The 18,579-nt window shown below is 34.0% G+C and overlaps 1 protein-coding gene across 3 annotated transcripts in view; it reads right to left on the reverse strand.

Moving 5' to 3' along the window:
• LOC18603913 (serine/threonine-protein kinase ATM) overlaps window positions 3,551–18,579 on the reverse strand; it is a 45,889-nt gene continuing 30,860 nt past the window's right edge. For all 3 annotated transcript variants that reach the window (XM_018117927.1, XM_018117926.1, XM_018117925.1), the window contains 30 exons: window positions 18,253–18,570; window positions 18,011–18,126; window positions 17,137–17,203; window positions 16,970–17,044; window positions 16,286–16,408; window positions 14,003–14,167; window positions 13,832–13,930; window positions 12,428–12,579; window positions 12,128–12,329; window positions 12,008–12,055; window positions 11,809–11,892; window positions 11,388–11,471; window positions 11,075–11,155; window positions 10,894–10,983; window positions 10,757–10,819; window positions 10,349–10,489; window positions 10,203–10,259; window positions 10,039–10,098; window positions 8,905–8,999; window positions 8,686–8,794; window positions 8,106–8,195; window positions 7,489–7,568; window positions 7,314–7,392; window positions 7,035–7,081; window positions 6,854–6,953; window positions 5,876–6,007; window positions 5,638–5,772; window positions 5,503–5,568; window positions 4,608–4,751; window positions 3,551–3,955 (listed from right to left, as the gene is read on the reverse strand). In XM_018117927.1, coding sequence (XP_017973416.1) covers window positions 3,878–3,955; window positions 4,608–4,751; window positions 5,503–5,568; window positions 5,638–5,772; window positions 5,876–6,007; window positions 6,854–6,953; window positions 7,035–7,081; window positions 7,314–7,392; window positions 7,489–7,568; window positions 8,106–8,195; window positions 8,686–8,794; window positions 8,905–8,999; window positions 10,039–10,098; window positions 10,203–10,259; window positions 10,349–10,489; window positions 10,757–10,819; window positions 10,894–10,983; window positions 11,075–11,155; window positions 11,388–11,471; window positions 11,809–11,892; window positions 12,008–12,055; window positions 12,128–12,329; window positions 12,428–12,579; window positions 13,832–13,930; window positions 14,003–14,167; window positions 16,286–16,408; window positions 16,970–17,044; window positions 17,137–17,203; window positions 18,011–18,126; window positions 18,253–18,570 — 3,180 coding nt within the window. In that variant the 3' untranslated portion in view covers window positions 3,551–3,877. The remainder of the gene's footprint in view (window positions 3,956–4,607; window positions 4,752–5,502; window positions 5,569–5,637; window positions 5,773–5,875; window positions 6,008–6,853; window positions 6,954–7,034; window positions 7,082–7,313; window positions 7,393–7,488; window positions 7,569–8,105; window positions 8,196–8,685; window positions 8,795–8,904; window positions 9,000–10,038; window positions 10,099–10,202; window positions 10,260–10,348; window positions 10,490–10,756; window positions 10,820–10,893; window positions 10,984–11,074; window positions 11,156–11,387; window positions 11,472–11,808; window positions 11,893–12,007; window positions 12,056–12,127; window positions 12,330–12,427; window positions 12,580–13,831; window positions 13,931–14,002; window positions 14,168–16,285; window positions 16,409–16,969; window positions 17,045–17,136; window positions 17,204–18,010; window positions 18,127–18,252; window positions 18,571–18,579) is intronic.

An 18,579-nucleotide genomic window follows, 5' to 3' on the forward strand; every position in this document is an offset into this window, starting at 1 on the left:
GCTAGTTGTTTTTTCTTTTATAAGGTGGGAAGCCTGTCGTTTTGGGTTTATAAAGAAGGCGGTTACCCCTTGCTTGGCTTACCTGGATTTTGAAAAAAGGGAAGGAAAATTACAGGATTGGGCTCTAAGGAAGGAAACACTAATACCCAATACAATATTAGTATTATTTTATTAAAATAGAACAATATAAGTATTATTTTATTTTTTATTTTAATATATTAGGTTTCGGGGATTTTGGGTCATTGGGATTATTGTATTTAGGGTTTATCTAGATTTCATCTTGGGATTGGTATTTCGATAATATTATATATATATATATATATATATATATTTGCTTATGAATTTTATTTTATTTTTAGTTAAATTTCATTTATATTATTTATTCTCACATAGGGTTTAGGGTTTAAGTAAAATCACATCAAATCTCAAAAGGGTAAATAGAATTTATCCCTTTATTATTATTATTATTATTATTATTATATAAGAGAAAATAGGGAGGGTGAATATTGGGTTGTGGAAATAGAGACTGGGAAGAGTGTTGTTTTCAAGAAAAACTTATATTTTATATATATATCCCATTGCGGGTAGTAGATGTGTCTTTCATTATGGCTTTTCATAGCACATGGAATTGCTGATTGATGGATGGCTGGATGCCTTCACATCTTCACAGGTTTTATCCTCAAATTGCTTGCGTTCTCTTTTTCCCCTGTCTTGGGGTTCATGGAGAAAGTAGAAAGCAAAACAGGTCATTTCCTGCTCAAACTGACCTTTCTCATGGAAAGAAGATTATGGGAATTAATTCCACTTTAACTACGACTTAATCCTTTTTTAAGCTTGTGTGTGTGAACGAGAGTTGGGCAAATCCTTGGTCTGGTTTGTGTTTCTTTTAGTATGCGCATGAGCATACGCAAGCAGTATGAAGGAAAGAAACCAATTCATATCTCCCTCATGCCCTACATTTCTTTGTTATGACAAGATTTTGATTTCTTCTTTGAAAAACAAGTCCCGGTTTTACAAATTAAAAGTAAGAAATGCTATCAAATCATCACTTTCAATACATGATATTTCATTCTTTTTAATTAACTATATAGTAATTTTAGACATAATCTATTAATACGACATGAAAACGATATAAAATAAAGTGTCAATTTAAAACTTAAGATTATCTTGTTTCGTATCTCAAACGAGTGTTAAAATCATTTAATTTTTTTTTATGACATGTTTAATTCATTTAATTTGTATTTACTCATATTAATTATTAATACCTAATCTAAATACAATTCAATTATGACACAACAAATACGAATAACTGAATATTAATTCTATTTAGTTCTTTTGAGCAAACTAAAACTTAAGTGTCTTGGTTGGAATCTGTAAATATGCTGAAATTATGTAGAGAGATAAAACCAAATAAAATTGTCATTTAGGCAGGATTTTAAGAAAACCGCGTAGCCCCCCCCGGAGAGAATGGAAGGAGGAAAAGGCTTGGCCCAACCTTCCAGGCATGAGGGAAGGCTTGAGAGTTAAAGGATAAAGATGAAATCTTCATTCCAGGTTGCTCAAATTTGTTTTGAACCAAAACCAGAAACACTGAAACATAGACTTAGACCTAGACCTAGACCTGGTTTGGGTTAATTGGTAATATTAAATCTTTTTAATTCCATTGTCAGTTGTTACCTTCAATTAAGTATAATTGAAGTTATTATTATTATTACAAAGACAAAGGTGATGAGAGGAGTTCATGTCATTTACATGTCTTGGACTACAAAAATCATGCACCAAAGACCCAAGGGAGAGATACTCCTCCTGGTCTATATACTTGATATTTGATGCATTAGGTTTAGATGTTAATTTTTTTTATATGGTAAAAAGATTTTTGAACCTGGTTTTTTAATCAGAGGTGCATGCACTTACCTTGAATTAATATTCAGAATAAATGTAAAGTTTACCATAGAAATTTTTAATATTAAAAAAATTAAAGTATTTAATATTGTAATCATAATAATTTAATAAGTCCGCTACTAATAAAAATCCTATTTAATTAACATGATTGCAGTGGGATTCATCCACTCCTCTAAAAGGGAGGAGGGGACTGATGAGTTTGAGATAAGTTTACCAAAAATATCTTATACCAACTAATGTTATGTTAATTACGTATGAAAGGTAAGAACCTATGGATAACTACGTCTACAAGTCAATAAATGTAAAACAGGCAACTCACTTCACGTGATCAATGGTGGAAAAATGGAACTTGGAGGAGATTCCATGTTTAGATTTTCAAAGATATTGAAGAAAACTGCTCCTGGATGGAATCATCCACCATGATAAATGGCAAAACACAGCATTTTTGTTATATTTCTCCTGCAAATAAGACTTTGTTCTGGCATTGGCATTGGCATTGGATGTTAACACATACCTGATAAAAAGGCAATATATATATATCTATATATATATATTCTGTGGATGGCGGAGGAGTTGTGCTATTGAAAGACGGATGTTATATTTATGTACAAATGGTACTTTGTATTTGCGGCAAAACTCTGATTGATTTCATCACATCACATGTGCCGCCAGCCATTGTGTTCACAGCACTCAGTCTGCAAAGAGGGTTTGTTTGACAAGACCCACGCCCACCACAGGCTCAGACCTTATTGCCACTTGAATGAAACCCAGCGGCAGAGTAGAGGGTCTAGGTTTGACCTAAGCATCCATGGCAGTTGGGATATGTAATTATCAATATCGAGGAAATTACACTCCTTTAAAGAAAAGGGAAGAGGGGACCCCAATGAGTGAGATCATTTTACCAAATAATCTTAATCACTTAAATGAATAATAGCAACTTTCAACTATTCAAATTATCTAGTTTAAATCCAAAGATTAGACTGAAAGACTCAGAGCCGTCAAGTCAACAATTAAATAGAACAACTAAGTAACGTGTAAGCTAAAGAGGTTCTTACCGGTGCCGATAGATTGAAATAACTCAACTGTCTAGTCTTAAATTATTACGTCTGAATAAAGTTTTAGCTAAAGAGACTCTTACCGGTGCATAGTTATGATTAGATGGTTTTAGCGATGATAAGTTACATCCGTAAGTTGAAGAGATTCTAGCCAATGTGAACATGAGGCGCTTTGCGTGATCAGTGGTGGAAAAATGGAACTCAGAGGTCCAGAGTTGAAGAGAAACTGCCACCTGGAATCATCATAAAAGTGGCAGCAGACAAGTACATGTGAGCATTTTTGTTGTTTTCAAGTGTAATATTCGCAGTTCTATTCAGGGAATCATAGGCCTTGGAGGCAAAGATTACTTTGTTTCGGCAATTGGATCTTAAACACATTCCTAACACAAGTTTTCCAACTATAACAAGGAAATATTCCCTGCCTGTTTCTCTTTCCTAATATTCTAAAGGAAGAATAAGAAAAATTTGATTATCTAAAAATTTTAAATCCATAATATAATTAGATTTCTCTTAATTAAAATATATTTATTTAGATAAAAATTTTTATTATTATATTTGCATAATAATGGGATGGCGGCTTGTTATTCAATATATCAGTACACAAATATAAACCCTTGCATTTATTCTTGGTCCCTACTCCAAGCCAATCTTCAAAAATTTTCCTCTATGAACCTGGCATCTTGGGCTTAGCCGGACGGTTCACCCACCCCACTTAGGGGTTGCCGGGTGGGCTAAGCCCCAGCTTCTGCATATCCACCAAACCAGGAAACACATAAAAGACAAAAGGGGAATTTTCTGTACGATACAATTCACTATACAGACAACACAACGCGCAACCCTGAAACCTCAACATGCACTTTTTATAATAACAAATAGAAAGCCGACTGTACAAACATGATTGGGTGGAACGGGTATATGATTTACATCCAAGCTCCCCATCCCGGAAACATCTGACACAATCTCTCAGGATCAATGGCATCTTGAATTAGTTGTTGAACCTACAGTTCAAAAAATCATTCATTTTTCAATATCTCAGCTGTATGCTGCTAGAAAAACGTCATGGCTCGATTTCCATAAAACAATGAAAAGGAGTATGCAACATGGGGAGGCTTATGAATATCAGCCTCCTTTCAAATAACAATACAGTAATCAACTTAGATAAAAAATTCTGCTAGCTGTTTAATTAAACAGTCCGCAGTCATAAATTCTGTTATCTGTTGCAAACTTAGATAGTACAAGAAATTTGAAAGAGTCATCTAAGGGTTAGTTAGAAAAAATCTTGGAAAAACGAATGGAGATTTATTGCTTGCTAATGATTAATATTCATCTCAATCTAGCTTCGGACCTCTGATATAATGTTTTTTTGTTTTTGGCCAAGATATCTGCTATAATGTTTAGAGCACTGAAGTTCATGTTTATGTAGAATCAAACTAAGTTAGTGAGGTGCAGGAGTTTACAGCAATAATTTATCTGATGCAAATTACTTTCATGCATGACAACAAGATCAAGATCATTCAATGGAGTTTAGTTGAGGCAACCAAAAACCAAAGCATATCCATCAAAAACAGAATTAGACAAAAAGAAACATCATGCTAGCAATATTTCTAGAAATATAGGACCACCACCGTGGCAGTAGCAGTTAAAGATTACCTGTCCATGTACACTTCTCATCTCACCTTCTTCATACCCATCTAATTTTTGTTTGACACGCAGGAGAGCACGTGCAGCATCCTTATTACCTTCATACTCATCTTGGGCACCTTCCAAGCTTGTATCCAAATCATCATCGTTATCCTGTTAATGGCCATGGGAAAAAGAAACAGACTAGATGCTTGAGAAAACATGTAACATTTCCAGAAACACGAATGTCAAAGCAGTTTGGCCATTCTACTATCACGATAAAAGAGCTGGTTCTCTTATAACGCTGGAATATAGGTGATGAATCCACGTCAACTATTGGTGAAATTATTTATTAAGGTAATGAAAAGAATAGCATAATTAAGAAAAAAAAGTTTATACTTCTTGATATTATATCTTGGCATAGGTAGTTTCTAATGTAATCCCAAAATTTGGCTTTTACTTACGCAGAAGAAGGAAAGACTGAAGCAATGCTGGCATATTCTATGAATCAGCCACCAACTCACTAGCCATAACATAAAGGACCTTAACTTGGAAAATTACATAGTGAGCCCTATAGGCATCACCTCAAAAAGTGGTAGAGAAGGAGAGAGGTGCGTGGCAGAGTTGTATGTAGAACTATTGCCAACCAGCCATTCTATATATGTTCAGGTGTGGGATTCTATTATTTGTTTATGATAGATGGCAATACCTTTTGCACTTCCTGTATTCAAATAGACAAATCATAAAGCTAAAAACTGTTTCAATTTTCTGGGCCATCACTGAGACAATTATGTGAAAGCATTCTTTTCCAGTTGGATTTTGAGTTGTCGATGTCCTTCATTATCTCACTATTCATTTCTCTTAATCAAAGAAATGCTGTAGTCAAATTGCATAAGTGGGAAAGTGAACATATTTTAGGAAATACCTTTTGACGCTGCAAAGCCTTTAGGGGTGATAAAGCCCACTTATAAAGAGGATCATGGATGAAAACCTGCAAAGAATTCTCATATTCAGCAAAGAAAAATAAAAAAGGGAAATTTTACTTGCCCAAGTAACATACCTCAATAATGGTCAGTAGGGCTTCTTTATTTGTCCGCATTACTGAGAGAGTTTCTTCACAACATCTTCTGAAAATACCTTCCACTCCAGCTACACCCATGCCATCAATGATGTCTCTTGTCAGCCTGAATGGAACCTGTCACAATTGGTTAAAGAAATGATGGTGAGAAATAATATTAAACAATAACTGAATAAGCAATGGGAGACAAAAAAAACTGCTAAATACTGAAAAAGTGTACCCGTTCTGGAGTCTTGAGCATCAAGCCTTGTTCAAAAGCAACACCAAGATCAATGTGAACAACTTGTGCTGTGGCTTGATCAATTAAAATATTCATAGTGTGTCTATCTCCAAGGCCAACAATATAACCCACCTGAAACAACAAAGATGTTTTCAGTACTATCAAATATGGTGACAGACTCAGGCCTTCAGCAATGTCTTGACAACTTCATTTGCGCTACATTGTTTTTCAGAGAGGTAATGAAATCAGAATTTAACTTGAATTACTATTAATATCAAAGAGAACAGAAGTTTTACCTTTTAGAACATAAAATATGTAATAAAGGAAAGAAGTCATTAAACATCATTTTGATGGAAATGATACAGACCAAGAATCCTACAAATGGATGAATTTTTCAATTTTTACCTCTGACTCACAGTTGCATAGATAGAAATACATTCCTAGGCTGTTATATTGGATGACTCTTACCCACATGAGTTAGTCCAGTTGGTAAGGAGAGGAGCTCCCTCTCCTTGTCAACCAGCATTAGAACCTCGTAGGGAGCACTCTGTGAGTAAAACCCTGAATGCATCGGGCCAATGTGGGGGAGCGCACCTTTAAGATCTCCCCAGGAGAGGATTAGGCCCAGGCAAAGCCTGGGGACACCCCTGATCGTATTACCAAAAAATAAAATACTGGATGACTTCTTAAAAGTGGCTTATTAGGGGCATCAGCATTCAATATTTATGCTATGATATAACACAACAAATTTGGTTGTTGGAAACACAAATAACAGCCAGACTTTGGTGAGAGATATGGAAATCAGGCTTTTAGTTCATCTTGTACTTCCACCTGTTAAAATATAAAATTGGACTAATTGAATAAAAGTTCTGGAAGATAAAAATGAATGGTTGGATGGGATGCTAGGAGGAAACAATTCTTAATTTTAACATGAATAGGGCATTGACATTAATGCAAAGCAGAGTAGAGTGTGCCTACCATTGAACTAGCTGCCACACTTCGTGTGTAAGCTAGTCTCTTCTCAAACCAGTCGGCTGGTTGCGGAAATCTTTCTAGAAAAAAGTAATGCATGACAGGTCTGCATAAGGCCTCAAGTGCATTAGGAGTTGAAAAACATAAAAATTAAACATTAGTTGTACTGTAACCCAAATAGTGTAACCTGAAATTATCACAAACTTCCCGGAAGGCTTTGCGCTTATCTCTTTCCTATCAACAAATAAAAGTAATATATTAGGTAGCTTTTCTTTTTCATCCACCAATCTCAATGGAGAAGGGTTAGACAAGTTTTCTCCAGATAATTAGAAAATTACACCTTCCAGAAATATAACTATTATACATGCCAAAAAATAAAGAGAAGAGGAAGAAGTGTTAGGCACATGCGCTCACAGAAATTAAACTATTGTTTGTGATTAAGTAACAGAAAGGAAAGGCAACTTGCATTTGACATGTGTGCTCGGCATTTTAAAAATGACCAGTCTCCAATTCCATAGCAGCCATGTGCACCTCCATTTCTGTTGCTGAAAATTGAGAATTTTAAGTCATTAGAGTTCAGTGGAATCTCTTTCAATCAACTGGTAATGCAATAGGGCTCGAACTGTTGCAAGTTGACTAACCTTCCTGTAAGATACTCTCCGAGAGGAAGAGTGCCATCAACCCATTCAATAACACCAGCACTTGGAGTGAAAGGAACAACCTAATTCATCAATAAAAAGGCATTTATAACTTTGAAAGAAGAACTAGCTTTAATTAAACCACAAAAACATTTACACTTAAATACAGAACCAGCCAGCACTGTTAATTTTCACCTTCTCACAACACTTATTCGATGAAATCACCATAAAGCCAAAAATAAAACAAAATCTTATTACAGTTCAAGTTCTTCAAAAAGAATCATCAACAACACCCCCCCCACCCCCTGGTCTCTCTCCCTTTTCATTTTTTCAAGTATATAATCTAACTCATTCTATGAACTCTTGTGCAATCAGTTGACAGAAATTTCACAATGGTGAAATTGCACAACTTACACAAGGAATCCTGCATCCATTATGAAATTTGTATGACAAAATCAATAGAAAACATTCTTAAGTTTGAAAACCACGCAGAAGGGAAAAAGGAAATTTATGAGCTAATCAGCATTTAAACCGAGCTTTCAAAATTATGGAAATGATGCCAATTCTTCACTTCCACATTGAGATGTTTCATCTTTGTTATAAAAGAAATGAGATAGTACCTTGTAAGTACGTATGACTAATCTCCTTTTCCATGTATCGCGGTGATTCTGTAGGAAAGTATTGACTAGTCCAAAAAATTGTTCCATAACCTGGAAAAAGTATTTACGAGGTTTACATTTAACTTACGTGATGCACAACATGGGCTTCCACTACTCAAGAAAAGTATGCTTTTCCAACAATTTTAAAAGGGAAAAACCAGGGAAGATATCATAGCATGTTCTCCATATATGACTTATGAGTAGATTAACAAAACTTTTATATGATATTTATCAGAGCAATAACCATCAATTCTAATCTGAAACTGGCAGAGCTATTCCCCCAATAAATTGACCTATTTTCTGGCCAAAATACATTTTCTGGCAAGAACATAGCAATGTGGATCACAAATATAAACCGGAAAAAAGACATTAGTAAAATCATTTTTATACACAAAGTAGATAGATGTCGGGATATGCTCATTTGAAGCATGCTCATAGGTTATTATACTTTCCAAAGTAGATAAATTCAAGTGTGAGCACTATCTAGAAATTTACTGTCACCAAGAAGGCACTAAAACAGAAGCATAGAGAAAACTCTTACAGCATCTTGTCGCAGGTCATCGTTTCCAGATTTTGCTAGTTGCTTATATCTGCGACCATCAGAACCCAGGCATTCAACCATTTTTGGAACATTTATGCCATTCATTACCCTGCTTATTTCATCATTACCAATCAGTGTTAGCTTCAAGTATTGCTATCATACTGAAAAAACATATATAGTGTGGTTAATCCCAAACACAGCTTATATGGCTAAACGCACATAACCGAATCAGCAAATCCTCTGAAATGTGGGAAAGAGCCTTCAGGATATTGACAACTATGATCAACTGGAAAGCTGGCTGTCACTACAGGTACCTATCAAAATTAAAAAATCAAGGTTCAGCATCTTTGGCAGCATTCAAGGAGTCAAAGCTGCACTAAATAACTGCTAATCATATCAAGAAGCAAAAACAAGGTAACTGCTAAAGAAATATATCATTCCATCAACACAGATTCCAGAAGAATAAAAATCAGTCAGAAGAAACTGTGGCAACAAGTAGAATTCAAGACTGTTTTTGGGTTGACACTTACTGTTCTAATTACAACAACATGAGTCAGGTGTGAGTCAACGAAGACCAAGAAGTGCAATTAAAATATTTTCTGATTAGTCCTTGGGAAAAATGTGCTTTCAAATACATATTCCACTTTTCAATGAAGTGTTGCAAACTGTAACAAATATGATCTTGATTCTTTCCAATTGCAAACATGTTTCTAAGAAGTCACCTGATAATTATGTCTCACTGCCATTTACTACCAAATCCATAATATACTTCTAGTAAGCCCATAAGTCACTTAGATAGGGAGTGGTCAGGACATTTATTACTGATCTCTTTTTTTTTTTTTTAATACATTTGGTACTGATATTAATTTCAATATATAGTTTAAAACTACTAGCGGCTAACCAGTTTGTGAAGTAGGTAACTCAGCCAACAGAAGCGCCTAAAGCAAGATGGTTATCCAACCTACATCTAGAAACTAGAGCAAATTTAAAATATGTAAACATGTGTCCTGTCATTGCCAAATTGAATGCTGTATGTGTAGACTTGCATGGTGAAGTTAGGAAATGTGGGGCATGATTCTAGCACATTAAAACATACATATTTAAACATTTGAGCTCGTATAAGGATAATAGATCATTAATTACTGCCTTGACATAGTTTGATTTGGCTTTGTGATTAAAAAAACCTATAACCTGAAGCAGATAAATATAGCAATATTTTTAGCACAGAGAGTGTAACTGGTAAAATTAACATCCAGAAATCAATCTATCAAATATTTTGAATAGATCCTAGAGCAACCTTTCTGAATAAAATCGAACAATTCAAAAGTTATGAGATAGAAATGAAGCACTTACAAGTTCCAGCTGTCGTACACTGCGAATATCTCTAGGCAGTGATGCCTTTTTACCAGAGTCCTATTGAGAGAATTTTAATTAACTATTGGGTGAAATTGAACTGGAGCTTGCTCTAAAAGAATAGAAATGACACAAACACTGTATATTTAAAGTATGCAACCAACCTCTCTCCTTGTGTCAAGTTCTGCAAGCTTGATGTAGATCTCCACCATTTGTTTCATCTGACAAATAATGAAAAAAAATGCCAAGTAAACTAACACAAGAACAACCACTGGAAAGAACCAAAAATGAAAAAAAAAAAATCCGTCACCTGTATAATAACAGGCCCATGATATGCTGATAACTCTCCTAAGAGATTTTCTGCTGCAAGCTTTTTATCTCTATCCACAACAAATGAGTTCCTCCTACCTTGTTTGTCCTTGATACGATCACCATTTGCAAGTGCTAGAAGCTAATATCAAAAATGGAAAGAAAAGTAGAATATATTAAACAAAAAACAATGTTCTGTGAACTATATTTAGTTACAAAACCGCATAGATACTAAACAGTTAGAGAAAAGTTTCTCTGGTGCTAGAACACAGATTATCTAAGTCTTCTGTTTCGGCTTCACTCAGCAGCTACAAATTCTTATAGAAGCTCTTTTATAAGTTACTCAAATGATGTATTCAGCGATGTAACTTCATTTTTTCCAAGAAGCCAGTCAAATTGTTAAACTTACCAGGAAGATTGTATGGTACGGATGATCAATGGCCATTTTCTTCACAAGAGAAACCAAGGCAAACTGCAGATGGCTAATTTAGGTTAGTATTGAAATCCAACTTCCAAGAAAATTAAACACTTCAAGAAATGTAAAACCTGAATATTATTAGGCCCAATTCCATCCTTTATGCTTCCCATTCTTGAAGCAATTTGGTACACCAATGGTACAAATTTATAAGTCTGAACCTGAATAATAGTGAAAAGAAAATAAAATTGCATTGAGATTATAATAGGTTACACATCAACTACACTGATATTGCCCATCTGAATTCCCTACCTCACCAATCGTTTTAAGCATGTTATTAATGACATCTGGTCTAGATGAAGGACTGAACCATAGCGATACAAGTCGAAACACCTGAAAGCCCAAAGGTTAGTTTCTGAAAGAGCAATTCATTTGCTATAATTTCTCCTACAGTAAAGTTGAAAAATAAAAGTGGAAAATAGAATAAGTGTACATTTTTCTCGAATAAGTGACACCAAAGAATTGGTATTAACAATAATTATATTTATTTCTATATCTTCTAATGGAAAAAATTAGTACATTTCTGCGTTATCTTACACACAAATACTTGGCTAGAAGTGCATACCACTCTTACGTCGTATTTGTCACCTATGACCAAGCAACGTTTATATCCCTCCAAAGCTAGGCTGAGAAAAATGTCCCGGTCATCCTGGGAGATCAAAAGAAGAACCTATATCAAAGAATGAATCCCTAGATATGCATTACAAAGCATTCTGTCAGTCAAAAGACAAACTACAGCTATGCAGTAACAAATAAAAAACCTATATCAAAGAATGAATCCCTAGATATTCCAAAATTTAATATTAGGTTAGCAAAGCCAAATATTTTATCCATTAGTCTCCTAAGAGTCTTTAAGCAAGCTACATCAGATAACTTCTGACTAAGAATATCTGTTCGCTCATCACATGCCATCTTCTGCAGAGCACATGCAGAAATCCTTGCTTAGATGATCATGCTTTATGAAAATGAAAAGAGTAAATCAGTACCTGCAATTTTTGTGCTTCTTCCTTGTCCATTGCAAGTTGCTTTTGCAACTCTTTTATTTTCTCTGAGTAGTCAATTTGATCCCCCTAATATAACCATCAACCAGGATAAACAAGAAAACATTTAATGTTTAAACACCATAAGAACCAATTACATAGCATTGCATAAATTGACTTGAATGCAAAGACTGTTGCAGCTTACCTTCGTTGAACCTTTTAGCCGCCTAATAAGGGCTTCTAGCTCCATTGTCTGCAGAGTCAATATTTACATAAAATTTAGAGAGAAGTTATATTTGTATATATGCGTGTGTTCATTTGCTACCTTATGTTTTCTTAGACGCATTGCTGCTTGCCATTCATTGGAGTTAAGTCTTTCCTCATAACTTCTGAACAGTGCATCAGCATAATGTGCAAGGTGGAAATGAGTCTGGCTTTGTCTTTCTGCGGACTTCTTGTCGGCAGTCTTGTGACTCTCAGCAAGTGACACTGCAGGTTTCAAATACTTCTCGAAAATAGTTCTTGAGCTATATTTTCACAGAAAACATTAAACGAAGAATGATAATCAGCATTTATAATAGATGAAATGGAAAAAAGAACGCCTGGCCCAATTAGATGATCATACTTGCTAGATCTAGTTTCTGCCAGCCACTTTCCGACCAATCGATATACATCTGAAGCTTCCTCATTCAGCTGATAAGCTTCTAAGACATAATTTCCAAGGCTGATGGCCATCTCATGCTGACCTTGGGCACGCAACAGCTTTGCTTCTTCAAGCTACAATCAAACAAATATTGCGCTAAAGCTGGTTCCAGCTTTTACTTAAACATCAACTATGATTACACAAAATGGAGGCATGCTCTCGTATGAGATAAACCATAGATACCATTTATTGCAAGGAACACTCCAGAAAACTGATTCAATCACCAAGTGAAGAGAAAACAAAAGGTATAATTGAATGATTTACTCCAGAAGGAAACGCAAAGGTTTATTTCTTTCTTTTTTATCATTTTCCCCTTTTCTTTCTACTCTACTTTGTGGGATAGAGGCAGGAGGTTGACAAAATAAGCAAGTAACTTTGAAATAGATAGAATGAAGGTACAAGGGGTAAAAAAGGACAATATGAGAAAAGGCAAGTTTTTGCAGTCCATAGCTGTTATATGACAAAAAAAGTCAAGGGATGACAAATTAGCATCATGAAGAGGCAAACCTAATATGGATTTACCATATATCCCAAGTTTGTTAGAGAAATCAGAGCAGAAAATTATTTTGACTGCTGAATAAAGCAACTGAAACAATTTTGAAAAACCAAAAGTCATTTTTATTGACAACCAAAAGATATGACCTGTTAAAATGCTCTCATAGCCCTTTCCATAAAAAAAATGCTCTCATAGCTTGATTCTGATTCAATACAAAATTAAGTATCAACATTTGGTAAACATAAAGGCTAAATGAAACCCTTGTAGATACCAGAGACCGTGTTTCATATCATCCAGTCTACCTTTAAATAAACGTTTGAAAAGTCATTTTTGAGAAAATATATGTCTACCTTTTGAAACACCGAAAGTAAAAATTTTAAACCGTGATGAGTAAATATATACAAATTTTAATCAAATCATCACCTTAAAGAGCATAACAATTATTCCGTTACCATAAAAGGATTGAATTTAAAATGTTATTTATTTTGTTTTTATCTTAGAGTTAATATTGAAAATAATAATACAAATAAAAATATTAAAGACTATAATACTAATTTGTAAACCAAATTTTAAAATTTATTTTCACCAAGTAAGTAAAAAACTAATCATATATTCTCAAACAAAAATTAATAAAAAATTACAATATTTCTAATTTATCTTTATTTTTTAATATCTCAATTTTTAAAGCAATCAATTTTAATTTTTATGCTTGACAATAATATGAAGAAATTTTCTTTCAATCAATATGGTACCGCAGAAACACGAGGTACTATAGCTTGTAAATTCTACTGCAAAGCAATATAGGAAAAATACAAAAAAAAAAAAGTTACCCTTCCAAGCCAATATGGAGTTAAACCATGTTCTCCAGTTCCCCCACAAAGAAACTTAAATTCATGCAAAGCTGCAGCAGCTTGAGAAAACCTAGAGCCCTGTGCCACAGAGAACCAATCAGACAAACAGAATACAGCATGGTTGCCTAGTACTACAAATGATTATCATACCTTACGAAGTGTGGATGCAGACTGCAAAAGATGTTGCATTGTACAGTTGTCACAATTCAAGATTTGAAGTAGAACTCGTCTAAATGCAATAAATGGCTCTAACAAATTCATATGTAACTGTGATTTTTTCAACATGGAACTCCAGTCCTTATTCAGCCACGACAACTACATTGAAAATAACAAAGTTGTTTAAGACAATGATGAAAAGAAAATTTTCCCTTGAATTGCCACTGCCAAAAAAGCAATATATACATATATAAATTCCAAAGACAATCAGAATACATGACAAAAAAGAAGATGACACTTTTCTACAAAATATTGAATGAAAATTTCAATTATAGCAAGTAGGAGTGATCTGTTCATAGAATAAGTAGCAAGTCTACAATCTTTTTCTAGCAAGACGGGAGTCATCCAACATCTTTCAATGGCATTAAATGTTGAACTGCAAAGGAATATTGTTATTAAAATTTAAGTTAACAACAAGTTTTTAAACTTTCCCCCTTGCAGGACAAGCCTTCCACACACTGAGGTATATAAGACACTTTAGATCAAACCAAGTCATTTGGGTTATGACTATAAAACTCAAACATCTCATTGGTAAATGATGCCTCAAGCACACAATCCATGAAATTATACTACAAGCAAACACCCACAAGCCTCCAGTTTGAAGCCCAAAGATATAAACAAAATTCTTGTAACAATCTTCTATTTTCTTCTCTCCTTCCAGCCCTCAATTATAGAAGAAAAGCAGTGTCCCCATGATATTGACATATAAAACCAAGACTATACAGTAAATAACAAAAACTTTTAGACCAAATCATTTTTCATCATAAAATGTTGGATTTGGAAACAAACAATCGCAAGTACATAATGGTCAAATTTACCACTACTAAATTGGGGGCTCCAAATTTAGTACTCTACATTTTTTGATGCAAGGTTACCACTCTACCATAATTTTTGGTGTAATTTCACCATCATATAGATGGAATATTCTATTAAAAATCCAAATATTCCGTTAACTCTTCCTAATGTGAAAAAAGTTAATTAATTCATGTTTCAATAATATGATAAATACTAAAAATTGGTATTAAAATTTAAAACTTCAACAATTTTCTATATTTGTACATATTATAAATTTAAAATATATATTTTTATAATTTAAAATATGTCAATACTATTTTTTATATTTGTACAAAAATCTATAACAATTTTTTATTTTTCATATTTTTTTGGTATAATTAATTTTTCATAGTTTTAACATTAAAATATAATTTATACCAGAAAAATTAAAATTATATTTGTACAAAAAACAAGTTTTTACGAAAAATATAAAAAAAATTTCCTCACTATTTTTTTAGTCTTTTTTTTTTTTCTCTTCTCCTGTCATTATTTTTCGAATTTGCTAAAGTCAGATAGTATAATCAATTTACAGTTACAACTGGTAGATCTCCTTTCCACCCTCCCCAAACAAATCAGGTTTACGACCTGAGACCACCAATGAACTCCTTCAGCAATAGGCTGTGACATGCAAGCATAAATATAATGTCAAATTTCTTCCTTGTGATAGGATATGGGCCATAAGTTTGCAGTCGTGTAATGGGGTGGTTTTGGGTGGAAGGAATCAACATCTTACTTGGAGCATGTTTTTGATTTAATTGTTCCCAGCTCGGTCTCAAACAATAAAATGAATGTAATTTGATTAAATTTAAAATGTAAGGCATGAATTCCTTGTTCTAAGATTTGAGGTTACATTCATTAAAAATTCTGTAAGGCATAGCAGCTTACTGTTATAAAAGCCACTAAGATCTTACCCATCAACGCTGGCTAGATGTCCAGGGCCGTCAGGAAAGTTAGTCAGTGGAAAAGCCAGAGAAGGGAAAGAGAAGAGCAAAAAGAGAAAAAGAAAATTTTTTATTTCTAAATAATCAAGACACATTTCCATTAGTTTTTAAATTTATCCAACCCTTCGATTTTTTGAATTTTTTATTTTAAAATGGTTTTTATAACTAATATAAATATAAATAATAAAACAAAAATGGTAATTTATTTTTGTCCAAATTAACAAAAGCTAACAGAATATTATGATTCTTAATGTTATATTCTTTTTCCATCAAGATATAGTAAAATTGCAGCAAAAATTGAGGTTGAGTGGTAACACTGTACCAAAAACGTAGAATGGTAAATTCAGAGTCCCCTAATTTAGTAGACTGGTGAACTTGACCATTATCCCTACTCATAAATTGATTGCCAAAGCTATGGTATACAAAGTAGCAGAATAAATACCTGATCCATTGTAGGGATTACAGGAACTGAAAACATTTTCTGCTTATGTTTCTGGAGTTTTATTCCTTCATATGAAGATGTTGGCCAACGTATATCCCATGCTATGCCAAGATGATACAGGATCTGCATGAAAGAATTGGTCATGACATTAGGGACCAAATATTAGGATGAACTGCAAGACTTATTTTTTCCCTCGTTTAAGTCAACAAGTGGGGACCCCACATGCCTAGCAGTAAGGATATCAGTTTTCATAGCATGTCAACCTTTACAAAGAGCTCTGCCGATGATTTACCATTTAATCCCTTCATTAGTCTGAATATTGAATTGGCCAAAAAAAAAGAACAGAAACATAAAAAATATTCTGCTAGTAAAGTTCTCAGGTATCGTTCAGAAAGCAACTCAAACTAACATAGCGGTGTTTTGGCTTTTCACAAGCTACCAAATTTGACCTTTGTCAGAGATTTCTTCTCTTAGGTGGGGAAGAGTTTGAGGACAGGTGGGCTATCATAGCCTGGCCAGTGGATCCAAAATAATGTACATCTCTTGGACTGAAGATACTATCTTGGTATAGTAATGTGGGTACAAAGCTCAAATCTATTTCAATATATGAAACATTTTCAGTCATAAGTAGAAACTATCAGATGTCAAATTCTCCATATCAGCAGTGCAATGATATTCACGTACCTGAAACTTTATTATTGTTGAGTAGATAAACTCAGTGCTCTCCTCACTTGCATGAGAAACAGACCAGACAAGCTCCTTAAAATGTAAACAATCAAATGAGAATGTGTCAATAGGTCATGCAATGCCAAGCAGCCCGCAAATTGGGACATATATGAAACTCGGATCACCTCTTTCGAATCCTTCAACTTTCTGTGAAATTCATCAGAATCTCCCTCCTGTAAAGCTCTCAGACAACTGGCATTCCAGCAAGTGGAAAAATCAGCTAGCAGTGCATTAAATATCTATTACTAGTAACATGTCTATTTACCTATGAATTTATCCAATAGCTCATCAACAAGTTTAATTCCATTTTTGCTTTCTTCTTCCGCATTAACCAGAAGGGAAAATAAAAGCACGAAAAGTGCTCATAATTTCAATGTTAATATGATACTTTTTAAACAACTATAAGCTACTAGCCAATGTAAAAGCCAATCAAAAAAATAATTTACCCATTCACTCCATTCTCTTTTCCATTTTAGCCTACTTTTAGTTTTTCTCTTTTCTGTTCTACTTTTGGTCAAAATTGATCACTCAATCCATCATATTCTTGTAAACCTACTGCCAATATCCTCAGTAGCTCATGCTTAAAACTTGATTTTTATTACCGTCACTAAAGCTAAGGAATAGTCTTGGAAAAAGTATATTAACTTCTTTCACTTCATTCATAAAAAACCCAGCAGAAACAGCATATCTCGTGTCTATAATATTATTTTGTGACAATAATAATTCCTTTATGGACTTTTAAATCATTGGACTCATGACATATCCAGATATTAATATGAAAAAGTTTTTGATCAATCAAGAGTTGTTCATTTAGATCTCCAGGAAAAATTGACCTAGATGCTTGAGAAAACAAAGAAACAAAAATTGAGTGCAGAAAATGTGTCTCTGCTATCTAAGCATCCAGATCTTTGTCGTTGTGATGGCAAAAAACAATGTAAGAATAGAATTTACAAATCCGAATTGAAAAATTCAATACAAAACATGTCCAAAAGAAGTTACCTATGCAAATTTTCGTTGAAATGATGAGTTTTAGTATGTTGACCTGAAGAATGAGAACTAGCTACTGTATAAAGTAAAGAGAAATCCCAGTTTCCTGTACGCCAAGCAGCCTCATACTGCAAATATTTGCTCAGATAAAGAGTGGGAAAGAGTGAGAAAAGATTAAATCCAGACAGATAGAAAAACACATAGTTAACCAACCATCCATAACAATGGCAGACAAACAAAATAAGAATATAAACCTGCAATTCCTTGAACTCTAAATCCTGCTGAAACTGACCCTTCCCAGAAGTTAATCCCTGGCAATACAGATCCAGCACATGCCTACAACCAATTTGCTGCAAAGATCTAATCAGCCCTTTATAAGGTTTCCTCTTTGTCTCATCTTCTAATGTGGAAAGGGAAGAATGAGATAATGATTGGGTCTCTGCCAATGACAAAGTTGTGGAGTTGCCCCCCACCACATAAGCTGTGGCTTCAGATCGCACTTGTAAGTCATAATATTCAAGGGCCTTGTTCCAATTTCCTTCATGCTCGAAGGTAATTATTTGGGAGGTCAGCTATTACAA

Source organism: Theobroma cacao, chromosome 3 (assembly GCF_000208745.1).
Source record: "Theobroma cacao cultivar B97-61/B2 chromosome 3, Criollo_cocoa_genome_V2, whole genome shotgun sequence".
Classification (NCBI taxonomy): domain Eukaryota; kingdom Viridiplantae; phylum Streptophyta; class Magnoliopsida; order Malvales; family Malvaceae; genus Theobroma; species Theobroma cacao.